The following is a 23,124-nucleotide window of genomic DNA, read 5'->3' as shown; positions in this document are numbered from 1 at the left end:
TTGATGAGTCTGATCCACTTCCCCATTTCCCACACCACTACAGTCACTCCAATGGAAAAACCTACTGCAGCCATCACACCAAACCTCAGAGCTAACAATTCTATGGTACATCATGCACTTTTCACTCATGGTAAAAATCTTACTTCAGCGAGAATAAGTCTAATTAAATTACTGACAAAAAAGAAAACATGTTTACAAAAGATTAGGTCTAGTCTCAATCATATGTAAACAAACTTACTTTAGTGACAATAAGTTATATTAATGATAGCATATTTTCAGAAAATATATGTTGCAAGTGTTATAGAACAACAGTAAGTTTAATCTTTAGATTTTTGGCACACATCTTGACCACAATACATAATTGTAAGAATTTTGTAGCTGTAGACACACATTTGAAACAAAAACGTAATATAACTTGAACATTTTTCAATTAATGAAGGTCTCTGATACTCTAAGTAGTGTATGTGCTAAACAGCTGTGTATAATGCTCTCTCTTCACATCACCATCCAACTGATATGTTTCTGCAATGTTCCACTTCTACATCTATATATACAATCCACAAGCTACTGTACCGTGTATGGCAGAGGGTACACTGTACCACTAACATTATGTCATAATTTTTAGCATAGTTATTGATCAACTGTGTGCACAGTGCATGTATAGTTAAAAGTTGGCAGACTTTTGGGCTGATATATAAACTTCCTTCCCCTCATGTCAAATTGTCTGTGACACTCAAGATCTTCCTGTCTTTCCCTGCTACATCCTGCTCCTAAAATTTTATAAATTAAGTACTGTTCCCATTCTTATACTGACTACCACTTTTACTCACATAAGTGTATGGAGACAATTGTTTACTAATTTTGTTATTAATAATGCACCACATCACAATGCTGATTACTTCAACAACTGTTTCTATGCCAATTGTATTGGGATACTTCCTCGTACCGCACCAGCCCTTTTGAACTATGCATGAGACAATCATTTCATCGAAATATTCTCAATTTCCATACTTTTTCTCTCCTAACTCAAAACCACTCCACATCCTTGATGACCTCTTCCCTCTCCTTTGTTGTCACATTTTCTACCCTGTCCTCTCCTATCATAAAATTGCATTATGTCATTATTTATCCTCGCCGCCCCCCCCCCCCCCCCCCCCCGCTCGCTCGCTCTCTCTCTTTCTCTCTCTCTCTGTCTATCTCTATCTCTCTCTCTATTGCTCATCTACATCTACATCGTTACTCTGCAATTCACTCTTAAGTGCCTGGCAAAGGGCTCATTGAACTATTTTCATACTCCTTCTCTATCATTCCACTCTCAGATGCCACATGGGAAAAAGAAACACCAAAATCTTTCCATTTGAGCTCTGATTTCTCTAATTTTATTATGATTATCATTTTTTCCCTAAGTAGGTGGGTGTCAACAAAATATTTTTGCATTCGGGAGAGAAAGTTGGTGATTGAAATTTGGTAAATAGATATTTCACTGAAAAAATATGGCAACCAGCCACTTTTTAATGCGTTTTTTTTATTTACGCCAATATGCATTTAAGGTTTGCACCCATCTTCAGCTGGCAAATTACATGGATCTTCAGTTACTACAGTAGCACAATCTCGAGAGAAGTTTGGATGCTGCAGCAGGCATTCTCCTCTCCTTGTTTTCTCCTGGCTTTTCTTCTTTTTTGCAACAACACAAACACTTTTTATCACGTATTTTGCACAGGCGCACTGCGTTATCCGCCATGTTGTCGACAACGTCAATCCTACCAGGTAAGGATCCCACACCACACATCAATATTCCAGCAGAGGACGGGCAAGTGTAATGTAAGCTGTCTCTCTAGTGGGTTTGTTGCATCTTCTAAGTGTTCTGCCAACAAAGCGCAGTCTTTGTTTCACCTTCCCCACAATATTATCTATGTGGTCTTTCCAATTTATGTTGTTTGTATGTGTAATTCCTAGGTATTTAGTCAAATTGGCAGCCATTAGATTTGTGCAATTTATCCTATACCCAAAATTTATCGGATTTCTTTTAGAACCCATGAGGGTGACCTCGCACTTTTCTTTGTTTAGTGCCAATTGCCACTTTTCGCACCATTAAGAAATTCTCTCTTGATCATTTTGTAATTGGAATTGATCATCTGATGATTTTACTAGACGGTAAATTACAGTGTCATCTGCAAACAATCTAAGGGGGCTGCTCTGATTATCAGCTAGATCATTTACGTAAATCAGGAACAGCAGAGGGCCTATTACACTACCTTGCAGAACACCAGACATCACTTCTGTTCTACTCGATGATTTACTGTCTATCACTATGAACTGTGACTTCTCTGAAAGAAAATCATGAATCCAGTCACACAACTGAGACGATACTCCATATGCACGCAATTTGCTTAACAGTCACTTGTGAGGAATGGTATCAAAAGCCTTCTGGAAATCTAGGAATATGGAATCGATCTGAGATCCCTTGTTGACAGCACTCATTACTTCATGGGAATAAAGAGCTGCATTGCACAAGAATGATATTTTCTGAATCTGTGTTGGTTATGTATCAATAAGTCATTTTCTTCAAGGTGATTCATAACGTTCGAGTACAGTATATTCTCCAAAATCCTACTGCAAATTGAGGTCAGTGATATGGGTCTGTAATTCAATGGGTTACTCTTATTTCCTTTCTTGAATATTGTTGTGACCTGTGCTACTTTCCAGTATTTAGGAAGAGACATTTCTTCAAGTGAGCGGTTGTATATGATTGCTAAGAAAGGCGCTATTGTGTCTGTATACTCTGAAAGGAGCCCGATTGGTATACCATCTGGACCAGAAGACTTTCCTTTCTTAAGTGATTTGAGTTGTTTCCCAACACCTAAGATATCTACTTTTATGTAACTCATGCTAACAGCTGTTCTGGTTTCAAATTCTGGAAAGTTACTTCATCTTCTTTCATGAAGGAATTATGGAAACAAGTATTTAGTAACTCCACTTTAGTGGCACGATCATTGGTAACATTTCCATCACTATTGTGCAGTGATGGTATTGACTGTTTTTTGCCACTGGTGTACTTTACATATGACCAGAATCTCTTTGGGTTTTCTACCATATTCTGAGACAATGTTCCATTGTGGAAACTATTAAAAGCATCTCACATTGATGTCCACACTAAATTTTCAGCTTCCGTGAAATTTATGCAGTCTTGGGGATTTTGTTTTCTTCTGAATTTGGCATACTTTTTTCATTGCTTGTGCAACAATGTTCTGATGTGTTTTGTGTACCACGATGTATCAGTCCCGTCTCTTATTAACTCATGTGGTATGAATCTATCTATTGCTGTTGATACTGTATCTTTGAATTTGAGCCATATCTGGTCTACACTTACATAATTAGCTTGGAAGGAATGGAGACTTTCTCTTAGGAAGGCATCAAGTGAATCATGTACATTAAGATGTCAGTGCTAAAAGATAATTCCCACCATCTGATCCAGAGTAGTGGTCCTTTTGCAGTGGTATGGCTGTGAGTTGCTGCTGGTAACTTTGTGTGTTAATGATGAATGAGTAGGAGGCACAGTTTAGACAGTGCAGTAGAGCAGTTAGACTTCGTCACCACTATGCTGCAGATCTCCTTCACCATGGAATGCCTGGTGCACAAATGAGCATGAGTGTACTATCTTGCTGTGTGTAAGCCATTCTGCAGGTGCTGTTTCTGCCACTGCCTTTGGCCATGTAGAATCCTGGCCAGCCATCACCCCTTCACCACCCAGACCCTTCGCAGCTCACTGCCAGGTGCTGTCTACCTAGTGACAAATTGTCCTTGAAACCATCCTGATGTTGTATCAGTTGTTTGTTTAGTGAACCCTGCAGGTGCACGTTTATTTAAGCTGAATATTGATGACACTACCTATCAATTTGAGATGGAGATGATAAGGTAGAGAAGGTCTGATTTTCATATCATACTGGGAAATTATTTCTTATACCAATACAAGGGCATGACTGATTTTCAGTACATACTGTCAAATTCAATGAAGCAATTCACCAATTTGGCAGTGGCAGCACCATAAAGATGCAAGGAAATCTGGGGAAGGGACTCATTCCCTGAAATTCCAACACACTGGTAGCCTGGTGTTGAAAGCAACCACCTCTGTAAAAACAGATGGTCGTACTGGAAGGCTTCTAATGCAGAATCCTATGGGGAACTTCCTTTTGATTGACCTGCTATCTTGAAATGACATCATAAACAAACTGCAAGTTCATATTGAATGAAGCCTATGCCGAGTAGAATCCACGGGAGAGTAAAGTGTGAATTCCTGTGTGTGGATAATTTTGGAATCTGAGATGTAGAAATACCCAGAGGAACCATACTGGCCAGTACGCAAGAGGCAGCCAAGAGTGAAAAATAACTGTTTCTGAAAAGAAAGTGAAGAGAACCGTTAGCAGCCAAAGAAGTGTATACAATCACACCACTTTTGTCGCAACAACTGCAGAATAAGACTCTGAGGAGGCCTTTTTATAACCAGTTTTGCAGGAATTTTTGTGACAATTCAAAGATAGACAATACTTTCCATCTGCTGATCTAGTATATCATGAGATTCCCACTGGAAATGCAAGGCCATCTGCCCAGAGACCATATAGAATTCTGTATCAATTACAGTCCATTGTGAAAGAAACACTCCAACAACAACTTGGTCTCAGAATCATTCACTCATCTGATAGCCCTTGGATGAGTATGATTGCCATTGTCCTGAAGAAGTCTATTAATGGAGAGAAATCCTACAGTGTGTGCATGGACATGCGAGCATTGGATAGATTAGGAAACTGCAAGTCTTTCACTACTCTATCATCAGATTCTGACAGCTCCTCAGGACCAACCTAAAACAGCTTCTGTTGTAACCTCTGGGTTGTGTGAGTTTTTACAAATGCATTTTGGCTAAAGGAACACACTCAAAACATTTCAGAGATTAGCTGAGTCATTGTTAAGAGATCTGTGATTAAACCCTTAACCAAGCATTAAAGAAAAGAGTAACATTTGAGTGAACCATAGACTATGAAACCACCATGCAAATTGTTAAAGGAGTTCTGATGAGTTCAGCTCTATTGATATATCGGGACTTAAAAAAAAAACATTTATACTGTCATACATTGCATTGAAGTATGCTGCTGGTGCTTTCTTATGTCAAGAGGATGACAGTGAACAAAAACCTATTGTTTATGCTTATAGCAGTCCAATAAAGCCGAAATGAATTACAGTACCACAGAAAAATACTTGTTGGCCTTAATGTTTTGCGTAAACTACTTTAAATTTACCACAGTAACTGACCAAGCTGCTTTGTTATGGATGACAAATTTAAAAGACCCCTATAGCCACCTGACACACTGGGCTTTAAAACTAGTCAAATTTGACTATGAGGTATGCCACAAGCCTGGAGGACTGCACCAAAATTCTTATAGCCTTGGTAGAAAGTCTGAGAAGTACAAGCTTATGAGGTATTAATACCAAAATTAAGAGATCCCCACGGAAAGGATTCCAGTTGTTGAAAATTAGTTGGTGATATCGAAGTCACTCCAATCCCAAACTATTTCTCAATGCCATGATAGTATACAAGCCTGTTATGGTGGTAGACAGGCTAAAAACACTATTATTGCTACATGAAATTGGTGCCTTGGTCAGTTCCATGACATTGTATGTCCAAATGTTCACCAAGAGGTGAGAAATCACAGCTAAATTGGTCATAAATTCCTTTGCAAACCTTAACAGATGCTTCTGCAGCATTCAAAACTGTGGCTCTTGACATAATGGGACCTTTCTGTCAAATCCAGTAAGGAAACATGTACATACTGCCAATAATTTCATCCTCCAGATACCAAATATCAGAACCAGTTACCAGTCAGGGGATTGAGACTGTGGCTAGAGCATCTGTAAATCACCTGGCATTCCATTTGGCAGTGCTGACACTATGTTAACTGATCAAGGCACAAACTTTATGTCCTCATTATTTGCACAAGTGTCTAAACTACACAGAATAAAAAAATGGTCAATCACACTTTTTCATCCTAAAGTGAATGACCATGTTGAATGAGTTCATAAGGTGATTAAATGGATGCTATCCTACTATATAAACAGGGCACACACAGAATAGGGTCACTATGTTCGTTTTTGCATACAACAGCTGAGTGCACAAATCCACAGGACATACCTCTTTTGAGGTAGTCTATGGCCACCCCATGAGTTTACTCTTGAGTACAGATAAGCTACTGCCAGGTGTGGCTTTGAAAAGAGTAAGAAGTTTAGCACACAGACTTACAGCAATCTGACATCTAGTCCAACACAATAATACGAAGACAGCACCTAACAAAGAAAACTTTATAACAGATGTTCACTTACCTGAACATCAGTTTGAAGATCAGGTCTCCAAAGCAGTTTCGATGTAATTAATCTTGAGTGGTTTAATCGGAGATAGAATGATATGTCAGACACATGGACATCATCATACTCTCTCCATACATTTAGAAGTGTGTTGCGAGAATCTGGTATCTTTCCATCCACATAAAAACTTTCTAAGACATCTGAAATAATTATTTATGAAAAATATTTCAATAGAGTACTGTTATTAATTGCTACTCTAATGTAAGATATAGAAATAAATATTTAATTATTCTCAGCTATGCAGTGTATGATTTATGATAGAAGAAGTACTATAAAGACAATATATTATTTATCAATACTGTTTTAAGACACAAAAAATCACTGGGTGAAATTCAAACAGTTTATGCTGTGAAAAGCATTGAAGGCAACTAGTTCTAAAGTTATGGGACTTCAAAAGGATTAGTGACAAAATTATTGTTTGAAATTAAACTAATCCTTTCATTAGTGAGCTCTCTACTGTGCAGAAATTTCCTAGAGCAGTTCTAAACATTCTCGTCTATGATAATACACACATGTATACATACTTTCACAAATATCTTACTTTCTATAATTATAATTACTATCATCATCATCATCATTGTCGTCATGCACATAAAGTCCGAAATCAATAATTCTGACAACAGATTTGAGGCTCTATGGAATTTAGTTAAATGGGAAACAGGACAAATGGCCACAGAATAGAATAACTTTGATGTTGAACTGAATGGAAAGGCTATAAATGATGAGTAACAGGTAGCAAATATAATTAGTAATAATCTCTTAAATATTGTAGAAAGTATAGGGGCAAAAAATCAAAAGAAAAACCACAGCAGTATGTCACATTCATAAACAGAAGCTCATCTGGTTTTGATGAGGTTTCCAATAGAGTACTAAAGATTTTGTCCCACATAATAAACCCAGTCTTATATAAGACTCGAACTCGGGACCTTTGCCTTTCGCGGGCAAAGGTCCCGAGATCGAGTCTCGGTCGGGCACACAGTTTTAATCTGCCAGGAAGTTTCATATCAGCGCACACTCCGCTGCAGAGTGAAAATCTCATTCTGGAAACATCCCCCAGGCTGTGGCTAAGCCATGTCTCCGCAATATCCTTTCTTTCAGGAGTGCTAGTTCTGCATGGTTCGCAGGAGAGCTTCTGTAAAGTTTGGATGGTAGGAGACGAGGTACTGGCAGAAGTAAAGCTGTGGGTACCGGACGTGAGTCGTGCTTCGGTAGCTCAGTTGGTAGAGCACTTGCCCACGAAAGGCAAAGGTCCCGAGTTCGAGTCTCGGTCGGGCACACAGTTTTAATCTGCCAGGAAGTTTCATATCAAAATTACTTTTATAGCTGAAAGAAATGTCATATTTATTTCCAGTCATGACTAACTAGATTTTAAATAGTGGAGGTGTGCCATGCCAAGCTGAATCATCACAGACAGAAATGTGTCCATCCAACTTCATTTCTTCATTTTGTGCCACAGTTAACACTAATTCTTCTGTATAGGCATCAGTTCATTGCCAGCAGGCCATTTCTTACCTACAGTCATGGTTTTGGGGCTTTGAAATGTTGGGTCAGCAAGATACATCCTACTGTATTTTGTATGTTTATCACTGTACTTATTATCATTCACTGTCACATTCTCAGGAGGTACTGATACTGGTAATTATGCACTGTCATGAATATGCCTTAAAGAGTATCGGGAACTAGTATATTGCACTTTTTTGTGATTCCAGCTATTTTTGGTGTGACAGAAATAGGAAACTGTTGTGCATCCACTGGTTCTCTCCATAACATGGATACAGCAAAGAACACAGCCTGTCAATAACATGACACATGTGACACAACAGTGGGTATCTGCCCTGGGCGGCAATTTCAGGGGACACCAAATTCATATTCATGAAGAGAAAAACTTTGTTTTACAAAGTGCCTTGTATCTAGCTCATAGTTGGTGTATAGATTACTCACACAATTTTGAAGCACATCCCAATTAGTTTTTGAACATCTTTGAACACATTTTAAGTTGATTTCTGAATGAATCACAAGTTCATTTTTGAATGAGCGCATAGTGTGTGTAATGTTTCTGCCAGGGGAATCCCTCTTGCATCTAGAAATAAAAAACTTTCCCACACACAAGGGGACAGGTCATATGAGCTTAGACAAATAAACCTGAATGGGTGAATGCCAATCACTGTTTGTTTATGTGGTTGATTGGGTGTGCAAATGATCAATGTTGTTATAATTATTAGTAAAATCCATATATTCAGACTAATAGAATGGAAACAAATGACTAACCAGTATAACAGGTACATATTAATCTTCTTGGTGTATCCAACAAAATGAAATTCCAAGTGTTTTAACAGAAAATTTTGCCAGATTGTTACACTACTACCAAGGGCTGCATCTACAGTCCCTGGTTAGCAACTGCTTAAGTTCTATTTTTGGAATAGCATGGCAAATTTGTTTTATGAACACATAACAACACCAAACTGGAAAATAAATGCAGGGTAACTAAACTGGTATTTCTGGCAGGGTCAGTGAAGTTAGCAAGGAAACAAGTTTTGAGAATGTCAGGAATTGTTACAGAATTAGTGTTGACAAGATTGTTTGTTGAGAAAAAATCTAGACATGCACAAATTATGTAGAAAATTATGATGATTCTAAACTTATATAAAAATTTCATACTATTACTTTTTGATTTCAAGCTTGGGAAATTGGAGTGTATAAACAAAATGTGAAACTGTATCCCAACATAAAACTTGTTGCCTGTAGTAGGCCTAATATACATTGGTACTTCATGAATTATGTTCTATCGTGTTATTTATGTACATGAAGTAGATAAAAATGATCATTTGTGCCAAAACAGTCTCATTTATTTTGCATGTATAACAACTGCTGCAATATTAGAAAGGCTTATTTCGTTTTATCAAGCAAACAGTGATTAAATAGATGTAATCAAATCAAGAACAACACCAGATTTGGGTACTATTCACATTAACAGCTTTTTCAGTATTAGATGATGACATTTCTATTTTTCATGTAGCAAATCTTCTGGCAAACTTCGTTGAGGTAATAGATACTTTCACAGAAAGGAAAGCACACTGTGTAAAGCTACGCTGCAACCTAAGGATTGAAGAAATGTGTACTGTCTTGCTTGTCTCTTGCCTTTTCTGATTTTATGATTTCTGTATTTAATTTTGTGTCACACACAAGAGAAAGTTATTAGCTAATAGGCAATAAAGTGTACAAATTTTCTGAAGAGATCTTATTCTCCCAATTACAAATAATCCCACCCCACATTAATTGTGAGTTTTTTTTAAGGGGGTAGGATGTTAAACCAGCTGACTGGGAGCAGCAGAGGCACCATGGGACACTTTCATTTCCACTGTCCTGAATATGGGTTTGATGGCTTCCATTACAAAATTTACATGTTTCAATTCCACAGAGCAAAATACAGTGACATGCAATGCAAAAATGCTGTGTGAAGAGGCATGGCTTTGCACTTTGGCACACATAAAACCAAACATGTCTTATATTTCCTTGAACATATATGTTTTGTATATCAAACTCTTCAGAAATATGTGCACCACAAAATAAGCATATTTTTTGAAAAAGTTTTGACATCCTATCTAAAACACTAAAAAATTGGGGGGGGGGGGGGGGGCACTATAAAGTTTTTGCCCTGGTTTGGAAATATAGTAGATCTGGGCTTGCCAAACATGACTCACATTCCACAACCACAGCTTTATTTCCATCAGTATCTCATTTCCCACCTTCCAATCTTCACAGCAATTCATCTACAACATTGTGGGACTTGCATTCTTGGAAGGAAGGACACTTCAGAGACAGTTTCTTAGCTACAGCCAGACGGATTGTTTCCACATTGAATTTGCAGTCTGCAGTGGAGTGAATGATGATTTCAAACTTCCTGGAAGTTTAAAACTGTGTTTCAGACCAGTACTTGAAACTTGGACCTTTGCCTTTATTGGGGAACTACTCTATCAACTGAGCTATCCTCACATGACTCTCAACCTGCCCTCACAGCTTTCCTTCACCAGTACCTTACCTCCTCCCTTCCAAACTTCATGGAAGTTCTCCTGGATCCTTGCAGGAGTGGAGTGTATCAGGCAGTATCATACTGGACTGATTCCATTCATCATGGTGTGGGTAGTTACAATCTACAATAACAAAGTTAGTTCAAGTGATTCTCAATGGAACGGTGCAGTATACATAAGTATCATGAATCCCACCTATTCTTGGCATGACCAGTGTTCAGCAGCTGGGGAGCCAGACAAGGAATGCTTGTTTTTGGACAAAGATGCTACTGTATGCTCTGTCCCCTTCTTCACAGTAATTTATCTCACCAGTTTCTAAGGCAGCATGCTGAACAGATCAACAACTAAGAAATATCTGGTGAACGTGCAAGAGGTACCATGACCTGGCAGACAGTACTTCAAAAGTACATTAACCACAGCTCTGTTTAAGAAACAAGATACAGGAAAACTACATGTCTTTTATTTTTGGCCAAAAGAATCATTTCTAACTATGAACCACACTGTTACGTGTATTTTTATAGATTCTGGAGGCAAAAAAGTTGACAACATGGAAAATATCTCCTACAATATACACTGTCTGACAAAAATATTGAACATCTAGAAGGGGAGGAGGAAATAAAATGTAACTTCATGGGCTGAGAGAGTATGTGATGTTATTTTCCTGATTGCAAAGTCAGGCCAAATTTATGAAGAACTCAGCAGTATGAGCACACTTATCAGTATAAATGCCCTTGGCATGGATGCAAGCACTGATTCAGGTGATAAGGGAGTCATTAAGCCATTGTGTCCTCTCCTGAGGCAAGCTGGGCCATAGCTATTGTAACTGGTCCTTGATATCCTTGATACTGGCTCTGGTACAGTGTTGACATTAAAGGTGGTCCCACACATGCTCTATCTGGGACAGATGAGGACAACTAATCTTTTACATACCTGCCAATGTTGTATAGATGTATGAGGGTAATCCCAAAGGTAAGGTCTCCTATTTTTTTATAAGCACATAGACCTGTTTATTTCTACAATGGTTTGCATCAGTTTACAGCTTGAACATTTATCTATTTTTCGACATAATCACCATTTCTGTTGATGCATTTTTGTAGATGTTGTTGCAGTTTTTGTATGCCCATGTCATACTAACTCGCTGCCATGATGTTGAGAAAGTTATGAAGCTCTGCTTTCACCTCATCATTGGAGCTGAATCGCTTTCTGGCCAAATGTTCTTTTAACCTAGGGAACAGGTGATAGTTACTGGGCACCAAGTCAGGACTATAGGGTGGGTGGGTGATTAAGTTCCACTGAAACTGTTGCAGGAGAGCAACGGTTTGCCGTGCAATGTGTGGGCAATTGTTGTCATGGAGAATGTGTATACCCTTGCTCAACATTTTTCTTCTCCATTTCTGAATTTCCTGTTTGAGCTTTTACAGAGTCTCACAGTACCTGTCAGTGTTAATTATGGTCCCAGTGAAACAGCTCAGATGACGAGGTGAAAGAAGAGGTTCATAACTTTCTGAACAGCATGGTGGTGAGCTGGTATGACATGGGCACACAAAAACTGCCACAGCGTCTACAAAAATGCATCGACAGAAATGGTGATTATGTCGAAAAATAGATAAATGTTCAAGCTGTAAACTGATGTAAACCATTGTAGAAATAAACAGGTCTATGCACTTACAAAAAAAATAGAAGACCTTAATTTTGGGATTAATCTCATACAAAGTTACATCAACATCCTTCAAGGTCTTTTGGGTGCTTCACTTTTTTTTTGTCAGGCAGTGAATTTGGGAGCTCTCAGACATATTTAGTATACTTATTAAATTCATTAAATCCACAGTAGTGGACTGACTCACAAAACCCTGAAGATTGGACTTTTGAATTCCTCTTCTATCTCTGTTTTTTATAAGTGTTTTCAAATATGACTGAATTATTGTAATTGCCATAATAAACACAGCTTTTAACAACTGCATAATTTATTGTGAAGAAAATAATTTCAGTATGTTCACTAGAAATCCAGTAGTGTTTGAACAACAAACTCCGTTGGACAACATAATGAATACTGTAAATAATGTATAAAATAATATCAAGCTGCAAGTTGTCATAATCAATTTGATGAATATTTCTATTTACCTGGCCTCTGGTTTAGAACAGTAACAGCCACAAGTTTCTCATCGAAGTTCAGGTAGAAGTGTCCAGTAGCATTCATTTCTTTATCTTTTAATACTGACCCATTTACTTTGTATTCTGGATATTTCCCAAAATATTTACCCTTCAGGAAAGACAGTTCATCCTGTGCTCTTTTCTGAAATAAGGTTAGAAGAACAATTAGATTCACTAGTTAAATTTATAGTGAAAAATAGAAAATTCACAGGAAAATAAAATTTGTACCATAAATGAAAGATTTTTGAGTCTTTACAATCCAATTCAATACACAATTTTTTATTAATATTATTCTAAATTAAACTATCTAAGCAAGACTACTATTTACAGGTTTATTTGATTTGCAAAACACAAGACAAAAATTACCCAGCTGTCAGCAAAAGACTTTGAGAAAAAAAGCATGCCTCAGTTTTGATAGTGCAAATGTGCTATTGATGTTCCAAGCCCATGAAATCAAACAAAGTCCACAAATTAAGAAAACCATTGAATTTCTTTCCCTTCACTTATTTCTCACAGTTCAGAAACATCACACAATTGATGGTGAGCTACATTTACATTGAACCCTTTGACATTGCAAAAATTACAGGAAGTAGGGCTGCTTATTTTATGATACATTCCATTTCACTGTCAAGAAAGGAAACATGAACATATGAGAATCTTTGTGTACTGACACAAGGAAGATCTGTATACGCTAAACAGCAAATGGAAACAAGCTAAGCACTGCAAATAATCATATTTTCTGTTTCTTTGCTAGTCACTTAACTTTTAGTTACGTCTATGTTAAAGTTTATCGTATGGAGTATGTAAACAAAAACAGAAAGTATAAACAGGGTTGTGTAAATTGCTGTTTATCAAAATTCTCATATAATGAATGAAGCACATAAATCTTATGAGACTTACAGATGCAAAGGAGAATATATACGCATCAAAAAAAGTTTTTCATCACCCCGGATCCCAGAACTCCTGAAGATAGACGTTTACTGTGGATATTGTATCACAGACACAGTCCCTTTGACTGTTCAGAGATATCACTAAACCTGACCAAAGATGTAAGCAATCACCCATGAGCAGCACCTATTAGGCGAAGAGGATCCAATAGCCGATCAGTTCCAGTCATTCCACCAGGAAGAAGGTATGGGGCTCATACTGTTTGTAGTCCAACTATGCCTAGATGGTCAGTACCATGGTTCGATCATGTTCGCATTGTTACTTTGTGCCAGGAAGGGCTCTCAACAGGGGAAGTACATTTTGTGATCAGTCAAGGGCCTTTGAGTTTTATAAATTACAGTATCCTTTGATGGAAATTAGAATGTTATTGTGTAACATGAAATGCTGGAAAACAGTTCAAATCCTACAGCTCTGACAGGAAACAAAAGGTGTCAATAGGAAAGAGACGTCTATAAAACTATGAGGCATCATCCAACTGGAACGTAATTATATGTGGTGTTGCATATGGTTCCATCTTATGAGGGGACAGCACTTACTCGTAATAACTGATTTCATCTAAATGTATGGTATATGCAAGGTTTGGTTAGAAATGAAAGTGGCAGAAGGGAGAGCTCCAAATGAACAGTGATTAAAACAATAAAATAGCATTTTTGGTGTGGGATGAGCAAGACACTTACCATGTATTGCAGCCTAGAACCCAGCAGTGGTTAGCACAGAGGAAAGAGTACAGAACAGTAATCCAATAATTGGGGCATGAGCCCCTATGCAGAAAAATATTTATTTTATTATTTTCAATTTTTATGTTATCTGCATTGTGAATAAAACAAAATAATGGTAAATATATTGCATTTAGCATGATTTTCATGAAAGGCTTTGAAAGGAATGGCAAGGTAAAATTTAGGATTGCAAATAAATTTCCAGGGAGGGATTGTATGGCATACGTGGGAATTTTTTATATTTATTATTTTACAGTTGATGATATACATGTGCTGTGGTGATATTCACTGAAAAAACACGGGAAGCTGTAAATTTCTCACCATCTCTCAAACGTTATAAATGCAGAACTTTTACAGTTATATGGTTGTTTTAAAGTTACTGTGGAAAAAAAAATTCGCATACAAAAAAGGTTGTCTCTTATCAAACAGTTTGGCATTGAACCACGCACAGTGCATAATTTTGCCAAATATTTGTGAGGATAGCTGGTGATGTACAATTAAATGTATTTTGATGGAATCATCTCAGGATATGACTTATTTTTTCCTCTTTATAAGATAAGAGCAGTCTTGAATCTTTTTGATTAAATTCCTTACCTGATGATTAAAATAGGCATTGCACGATTGCACTAATGGAGTGCATTTGAGTGGAAACCTATCTTGGAGATTTACTTGCAATTCCAAATTTCCCTTTGCTTTTGTTTTCACGTCTTTCATGAAAATCTTCACAAGTACATTATACAGAGTATTACTTTGATGTCTTTGCATAGCAAGTAATGTAAAAACTGAAAAGAAATAAAGAAAAAGGTTTCTGCATAGGGACTCGAACTCAAACCCTTGGGATACCATTCTGTACCATTTCTGCTATGCTAACCACTATCTGGAGACCAGACTAAAGTCAATGGCTCATGCCTCAGCCAGTCCACACCAAAAATATTATTTTTTCCTAAATGCTTAGCCATCTGGAGCTTGCACTTCTGTCACTTTCACTTCTCACCAAGCCCTGCATACCCAACAGATTTGGACAAAATCAGTGATGATGAGTAGGTGCAGTCCCATTTTTGGTGCCCTTACTACTTCTTGTGTATATTAATGATCTTTCATCAGTAAAATTACTGGTTGTTAAGTTTGATTTCTTCAGATATGTTAAAAACAGTGAAATAAATAACAAATAAAGCATAGTTTTAGAAAGAATGAAATTTTCATGACTTTAATAAATGGTTTCTAGCCCATTCTTTGTTACTAAATATGCAGTTAAGAACTTGTCAGAGGTTTCCCACCAGTGTATGTCTAAAATATGACAACAATCAGATTGAGGAAGTTAACAGTGTTAAATTCTTGGGATTATAGCTTGCTAATAAACTGAACTGGGTGGAGGATACTGCAAAACTGCTGAAGTGCTAAACAAATTATTATTTTTGATTCAAATGTTGTCAGACATATGTGCTATAATAATAAAAAACTAACATCTTCACTTGCTTTCATTCCATAATGTTCCACATGATTGTTTTTTGGGGTAATTCAACAAGCCAAACTAAAGTTTTCCTAGCCCAGAAACATATATCATAAATTATTTGTGGCATAAATTCAGGAATGTTCACCATAGGTCAGTATAAGGAACTATTCATACTAACTACTGCTTCCAATAGATTTATTCCTTAAAGAAATTTGTCATAAAAAATATATATCCTTTTGAAACCAACAACTCAGTTCATAGAATCAGTATCGGAAATAAAAATTATTTTCACAATGTTTTAAAAGTTACTTACCTTCATCCAGAAAGATGTCCATAATTCAGGAACACACAGTTTCAATAAATTGGTAGTAGGCATAACAAATTTAACTGCTAATTTTAAGTTCAATTTAAGAGGAGCCTAGAGACTATTGGTGGCCAACTTCTTCTATTCCACTGATGAATTTCTTTGCAGGACAAACTTATTGTTATACATTAGTAATAATATTGAATAATGTGATATTATGTTAATTAAATGTTCCATAGATTATTTGAACAAGTCAGTTTAAAGGATATAAATATATGATTAACATTAATGAACATATTAATTTTTTGGTCTTACTTATGCAGCTAAACTTACAAATTAATTTTTTATATAGTAGTTTATTATTATTATTGTTTGCAAGCAACAATTTTTAAATTAAAATTTGACCATGGGAGGATTTGTCCAGGCAAAAATATTTTAGGTTAGGTTTATAACTTGCTTTGTTACCTGTCAGGATATTTTATGTTATTGGTCAAATAATGAAAAGTTTTTGTTGTTGCATACTGAACTCCTTTCTAAGCTACTGACAGCTTTAATAAGAATCATCCCATGTAGGCTTTCATGGCCGGCGTCTTTATCAGTAAACACTTCCAGGCTAAACTGCCGTGGTCAATCTGTAGAACTTCTTCTCCCTGAGAACAAAACGTCAGGCAGAAGAAGTTCTACAGATCGACCACGGCAATTTAGCCCGGAAGTGTTTACTGATGGAGCTTTAATAAAGATCATGGATGGAGCTTTAATAAAGCTTTAATAAAGATCATTCTCTCCTATATTGTTGTGATATGGACATAATTGTTTTTGGATTGATTATTTATGATGAATTTCATTAGCGAATACATGTGTTGTGATAATGCAGCTAAAATGCCTAATTCTTAGAAGAGGTACCTACATTACAATCATGGGTGAACACCACCTATTTCCTTACTACAGCCACATAAAGACAACAACATCAAAGTTCAATGGGCTGGAAGAATATTTCACTGGTTTCCTCAACACCACCTTCACAATTAATGAAATATTCTGGGCTATTATCTCATGGTCAAAGGGATTTTACTTTAAAACCTGACAATTTGTCCCCATCTGTAGAGGACATTTTCAAGGAGGATTACAGCATTGTTGAATGTCCAGTTCAACCCCTGGCTTGCTACTGACTACAGCAAAATTCTGCTGCTGTTAGCTTCCATACAGTGGCATGACCTCACATGTGACTTCAATTAGCCATTGTGGACTGCCATCATCTGCTGTTACTACCATTCCATGGTTGAAGTCTGCTACACGTCTTCTTAAGCAATGGAATACAAATTTCATTCAATTTCACACCCTCCTCCATCCTATTGAAATTCCTGGGGTGTTTCACAGTCTCTATGAGTCCCATGAAAATGAATGTCGTGGTCTCCTGGCTGTAAAGCACGTTTTGCAACAGCTGATCTGTCAATCTCTCCTCTTCTGCACTTGCTCTTGTGCTCTATGAGTCTTTTTCCACAGTTCTTTTTGTAGTACACACATACACCTCCCCACAAATACATGGAATCCTATAAATTCCAGCTTTTTCCAGTGGTTGGTGAGCACCCTTGGCTGATTTCAGATGATCTTGTATCTTCTGTGTGGGTGTGTAAATTACCATGATGTTTTGCTTTTTCACAATTCTTCCTATGTGGTCAGTCACATCCTTAATGAATGGCAGGACAACTTTTGATTCCACTGGCACTTGAGCATCACTATGCTTTCTATGTGGTGGTCTTCATGCTCTTTCCACATCAGCGAATGAGTAATAATTCTTGAGCAATGCACTAGTGAGATATTTTAATTCTGCATCAAGCAGCTCTGGTTCGCAGATTTTAATTGGTCTATCCTCCAACATTTTAATGATGCTTCACATTTGTTGTGGGTGGTGATTCAAATCCCAATGTAGATAATGGTCTTTGTGCGTGTGTTTTCAATGAACTGTGTGGCCCAAGCTACCAACACTAGCACATCAAGAAAATTTAAGATACAATATCACCTAATATCAGCCAAGGATACTCGCTAACTGCTAGAAAAACCTGGAATTTATAGGATTCCACGTGGTTGTGGAGAAGTGCATGTGGGTTCTATAACAAGAACTGTGAAAAAACTACTCTAAGAGCATAAGGGAAATTGCAGAAGAGGGAAGATTGACACATCAGCTGTTGTGGAACATGCTTTACAGCCAGGAGACCACTGAATTCATTTTGATAGGACTCAAGTACTGGCAGCCGCAAGTGGATACCACTAAAGGCTATACAGAGAGGCCGTAGACACTGGGAAACATCCCAGGAATTTCAATAGGATGGAGGAGGGCATGAAATTGAATGAAATTTCAATTCCAGTGCTGAAGATGATGTGTAGCAGTCTTCCACCATGGGATGATAGCAACAGCAGATGACAGCAGTCGACAATGGCCAATTGCACTCACATATTGAAAACAAGCAATGTCACACCCCTGCACAGAAGCTCGTGGCAGCAGAATTTTGCTGTAGTCAGTAGCAATCCAGGGTGCAAACTAGACATTCAACAAAGCTACGATCTCCCTTGAAAAAGTACTCAGCAGATGGGAATGAATCACCAAGTTTTAAAGTGAAATCCCTTCGACAATGGCATAATAGCATGGAATATTTTATTAACTATGACAATTCTGGCCATGAAAGTTTACATTTTACAAGCCCCCATTCTATTACATCTCAATTGGCCTACAAAATCATTTGACTTTGACCCCATAGAAAATTTGAGGGACATGTCAGAACAGCAGGTAAAATGCTGACATCAGTATCTCCACAATTTGGTAGAATTGTGTGATGAAGTCTTTAGTGAGTGGCTTAAACTGGATGTGTCATACCTGTACAACTTGGAAGACTCACTTCCTAACAAAATTTAGGTGGTTATCAAGTCCAGGGGCAGAACTCCATTGTTTTAAGTGCGCTTGTAATGGTTTATCTAGGGGTGGTTTTTTTTTTTTTTTTTTTTTGAGCATTATTATTTAATTCAGAGATATGCAGCTAGGATCACAACATGTCACTATAACCGAATAGAAAAGTGTGGCAGATGTGCTTAGGGAACTTAAACAGGAATCTCTGGAAGAAAAACAATGCAGTTTTCAAAAGCCCTATTGTGTACCTGAAGAAGATTGGGCAACCATTATACTGTCATTAAATATCTTAAGCAGAAATCATGAGAATAAGATAAGATAGATTAGAGTGTATACTGAGGCATGTGGATATTAATTATTCCCTCCCTCAGTACACACATGAAGTAATACAGGAAAGTGACAACATTGGTATTATGCTGTACAGTTGTTTGATATAGATGTACACGAACCCAATAGAGCATGTCAGGGGAGTTACACTTCTTGATATATAGCATCTCTCAGGTAACTTTTTAAACAATAAAGACTATTGCATTACAGGTGTAAAACAAACCATGTGAGTATAGATAGAAAGATGCTAATGTAAAGTCCACTTCACTATCAAAAGGTCAATAGGTGAAGTCTTCTATGACTACCACGGCAGAAACGTATTGAAAAAGCTCTCAGAAAACAAAACAGAAATTATTGTCTTAGCTAAAGACTGTCAGTAACACCAAAGGTAGTGTCCAGACACTCATGGATGACACATGTAGTAAAACTAAATGTATCAAACTAAAATCAGAAATGCACATCTCTGTTTTCAAATGTTCTTTTGCAAAGGAAATTCTGTAAGTACTGTCACAGTTTAATACTGGTAGCACTGAGAAACTACTGAAAAAATACCGCAACACACTTCCTAAAAACAAAAAAAAGTGTGACCAGCAAAAGAATTGCTGGTCAGACCACTCATGATTTCTTCATGTGACATGGATGAAGGCAATTAGGTAGTTGCAGTATATCCCAACTACCAAAAAGCATTTGACTCAGTATCACGCCATTGCCTATTAATGAAATTACAATAATAGTGACAGTTTTGAGGATTTCTTGATAATGAGGATGCAGCATGTGATTTTGGATGGAGAGTCATCAACAGATGTTGAAGTTATATCATGAGCACACCGGGAAAGTATTTTGGGATCCTTACTGTTTATGTTGTATATAAATGACCTGTCAGATAATGTCAATCATAACCTCAAACATTATGCAGATGATGCAGTTGTGTATAATGAAGCCTTATCTCAAAAAAACTGCACAAATTTACAGACAAACACAACTTGTGCAAACATTGGTAAATTGCTTCAAATGTTCCGCAACATACAATTTTGCACTCCACAAAATGAATAAAGAAAGTAACCTAAGACTACAATAGCAAAATGTAATAACCTAGTAACACATGAGACCAATCCAACTAACATAAAAATGGCTTTATTTATAAATCTCTGGACAATAACAGAAATAAGTCTCTCATGACTCCACATGTAACAAGGCATAAGAATAATAGAGAAGGGGCAAAATAAGTGATATGCAGAAGAAGTGACATGAGCAGTACACACTAAAAGAAAATAGTGTGTATATAGGTGCGAGTCACTGGAAGATGGTGGAGTGGAGACTATGCTATGTTACACTTCAAACAGGCAGCCTCTAGGGGCTGGCCTGTGCTTGTATAGGTGGCTGTTGATTTAAGTACACACACGAAGCAACACTATACTTGGTGCACTCACACTCACACACACACTAGTACCAGGATACAGCACAAAATGAGTCAGAATTGGAATGTCAGATCATAAAAATACCTATGTGTAACAAGTTGTGGAGATATGAAATGGAATGGCCACATAGGCTAAGCCAAATTAAAATTCATGGCAGTCTTTGGTTCACTGGTAGGATACTTGAAGAATGCCACCTTGAAAGGAAATTGCTTACAAAAGATTCATGTGACTCATCATTGAATATTGCTCAAACTTGTGGAACCTTAACAAATATAACTAACAGGAGACATTCAATTATACAAAGAAGGCGAGCACAAATGGTCATAGGTTTGTTTCACCACCGACAAAGCATTATGGAGATGCTGAAAAGCCTGAATTGGCAGATGCTTGAAGATAGTCACCAATTCACCCATGAGAGTCTGTTAACCATGTTTCAAGGAATAGTGCAAAATCTAGGAATATTCTACAACACTTTATGTATCACACTCAAAGGGACTTTGAAGACAGGATTGTGATAATTATGGTACACAAAGAGACATTTAAGCAATCATACTTCCCATGCTTCAGATGAAAATGGACTGAGAAGAAATCATAATAAGTGGTTCAATGGGAATTACTCTCTGTCATGCATTTGACAGTGATTTGGATAGCAAACTTGTAGATTTTAAGGCTTTGAAAACCTTGCCAGCTACTGATCCATGACATCCATTATTTATTAGTATACAACCAGAACAATTCTCTGTCCATCTCAGTAGCCTGCTTATGGATTTAAAAAAAAATTAAAAAAAGAAGAAAAACCTGTTTTTATGGCTTCCTAGTATAACAGCATCTGTTGTTGCTGGCTAATGAAAAATGTCCAACACTTTCTTTTACTGCATATTGGTGAGTAACAAACCACACAAATAGTACTATTGTTATTCTGACCTTCAACTAAAATTTAACACTTTGAGTCCCAAGCCCTTTGGAGCATGCATGTAACAGAATCCCCGGCATTTTTGGCATCTCTTTAATTAACTACCATTTCATTCTTATAAGCTTATTTAAAGATATGGAAACATTGTTTTAGAGGGAAAGGTTCCTATTTGATCCATTTGTAAAATAAAGCACACTTAAATACAAATTTAGGACACAAATTTTATTTACATTTCAGTACATATTTAGTGAAAAAAAATTCTGTGCAGATTCTTATCTGTACATTTAACAGTAATTTGCCCTTGTATGGTGCAATTTGAAACACTTTGGCATGCACAGTGGAATTTTACAGTCAGGACACCACCATCCACCATACTGTTTCTTTTCTTGAAGACTTTGAATTGGACAGTTTTGTTTTTCTGCACAGACTTTGCACACTCTTGTGGGATGTGCCTTCTTTCCAGTGGAAGGAAACCTGTCTGCAAAATGACTTCCTAGAAGTCTGATGCTACAGACATTTTGGGGAGTAGCAGTATGTAGATGTACAGCACCTTTCTTTGAAAATTCTTTACCTATTGCAGAAGAAAATTTGCCAAATGGCTGTCTTTGTTCTAACTGTTTCTTGTTTTACGATGCAAGATGAAAGCATTCACTGCTGCCATTATAAAAAGATGGAAAAACAGTTTCTTCCACCATTTCATTTGTCGTCTCTCAGAAACGTAGTAAGATATAAGTTGGTCATTTCTGTCTAAACCTGTCTTGTTGAGGTTGTAGTCTAGAATGGCATCAGGTTTCATTTTCTTTGTCAGCCCCATTTTGCTACGTACTTCTACTCCTGTTTTGGTCATCTTGTGAAGACTTGACAAACACAGAACATCTCTTGGGTCCCTCCACTGCAGGGACAACAAATGTTCCTTCCTCATAAATACACAGTCACCATTTTTCAGTTTTTTGATGATTACACCTTGCTTAAGCAGTCTTCTATGATTAGGCATGCACATCCCCACTGCTTTCACCTTATTCTCCCACAGGAAATCAAAAACAGCAGGTGAAGTGTAATATCTGTCCATATAAACAGTATGTCCCTTTTTGAGGTAGCCAGACAGAAGTCTCTGAAAAAGGTCAGTGACTGAATTGTCTTCCTGCCCTTTACCTGTGTAAACTTCAGTGCATAAAACATATCCTGTCTTTGCATCACACAAGGTAAACAGTTTGATACCATACTTGTCAGGTTTGTTTTTTATACAGACATGAAAAATATCTCTTCCCCTGAATCCACAGACACCTTCATCTATAGTGAGGTTTTCCTCAGGTGAAAACGATGCTGGAAACTGTGTGAGTAAATGATTCAGGAATAGTCTGATTTTGTGCATGGGATCATGGCCAGGTTCATTTCTTGGAATGTATGAGGCATTGTTGTTTATATGTAGGCAAGAAATAATAGCAAAAAATCCATTTATAGCTATAACTGAACCTGGAAAAGCATGGAAACAAAGCTGTTTGTAGACCAGTAATCACGCAACCTATTTTCCTTCACCCCGCTTATGTGGATTG

At 37.2% G+C, this 23,124-nt stretch overlaps 1 protein-coding gene across 1 annotated transcript in view; it reads right to left on the bottom strand.

The window, feature by feature from the left end:
- The window catches only part of LOC126299332 (uncharacterized), a 793,355-nt gene that overhangs the window by 198,819 nt on the left and 571,412 nt on the right, over positions 1 to 23,124 (bottom strand). Inside the window, exons 53-54 of the mRNA XM_049991162.1 lie at positions 12,561 to 12,732; positions 6,370 to 6,551 (exon numbers count right to left, since the gene is read on the bottom strand). Coding sequence (XP_049847119.1) covers positions 6,370 to 6,551; positions 12,561 to 12,732 — 354 coding nt within the window. The remainder of the gene's footprint in view (positions 1 to 6,369; positions 6,552 to 12,560; positions 12,733 to 23,124) is intronic.

The sequence above is a fragment of the Schistocerca gregaria genome, chromosome X (assembly GCF_023897955.1).
Source record: "Schistocerca gregaria isolate iqSchGreg1 chromosome X, iqSchGreg1.2, whole genome shotgun sequence".
Classification (NCBI taxonomy): domain Eukaryota; kingdom Metazoa; phylum Arthropoda; class Insecta; order Orthoptera; family Acrididae; genus Schistocerca; species Schistocerca gregaria.
This window is presented reverse-complemented; position numbering and strand designations above follow the sequence as displayed.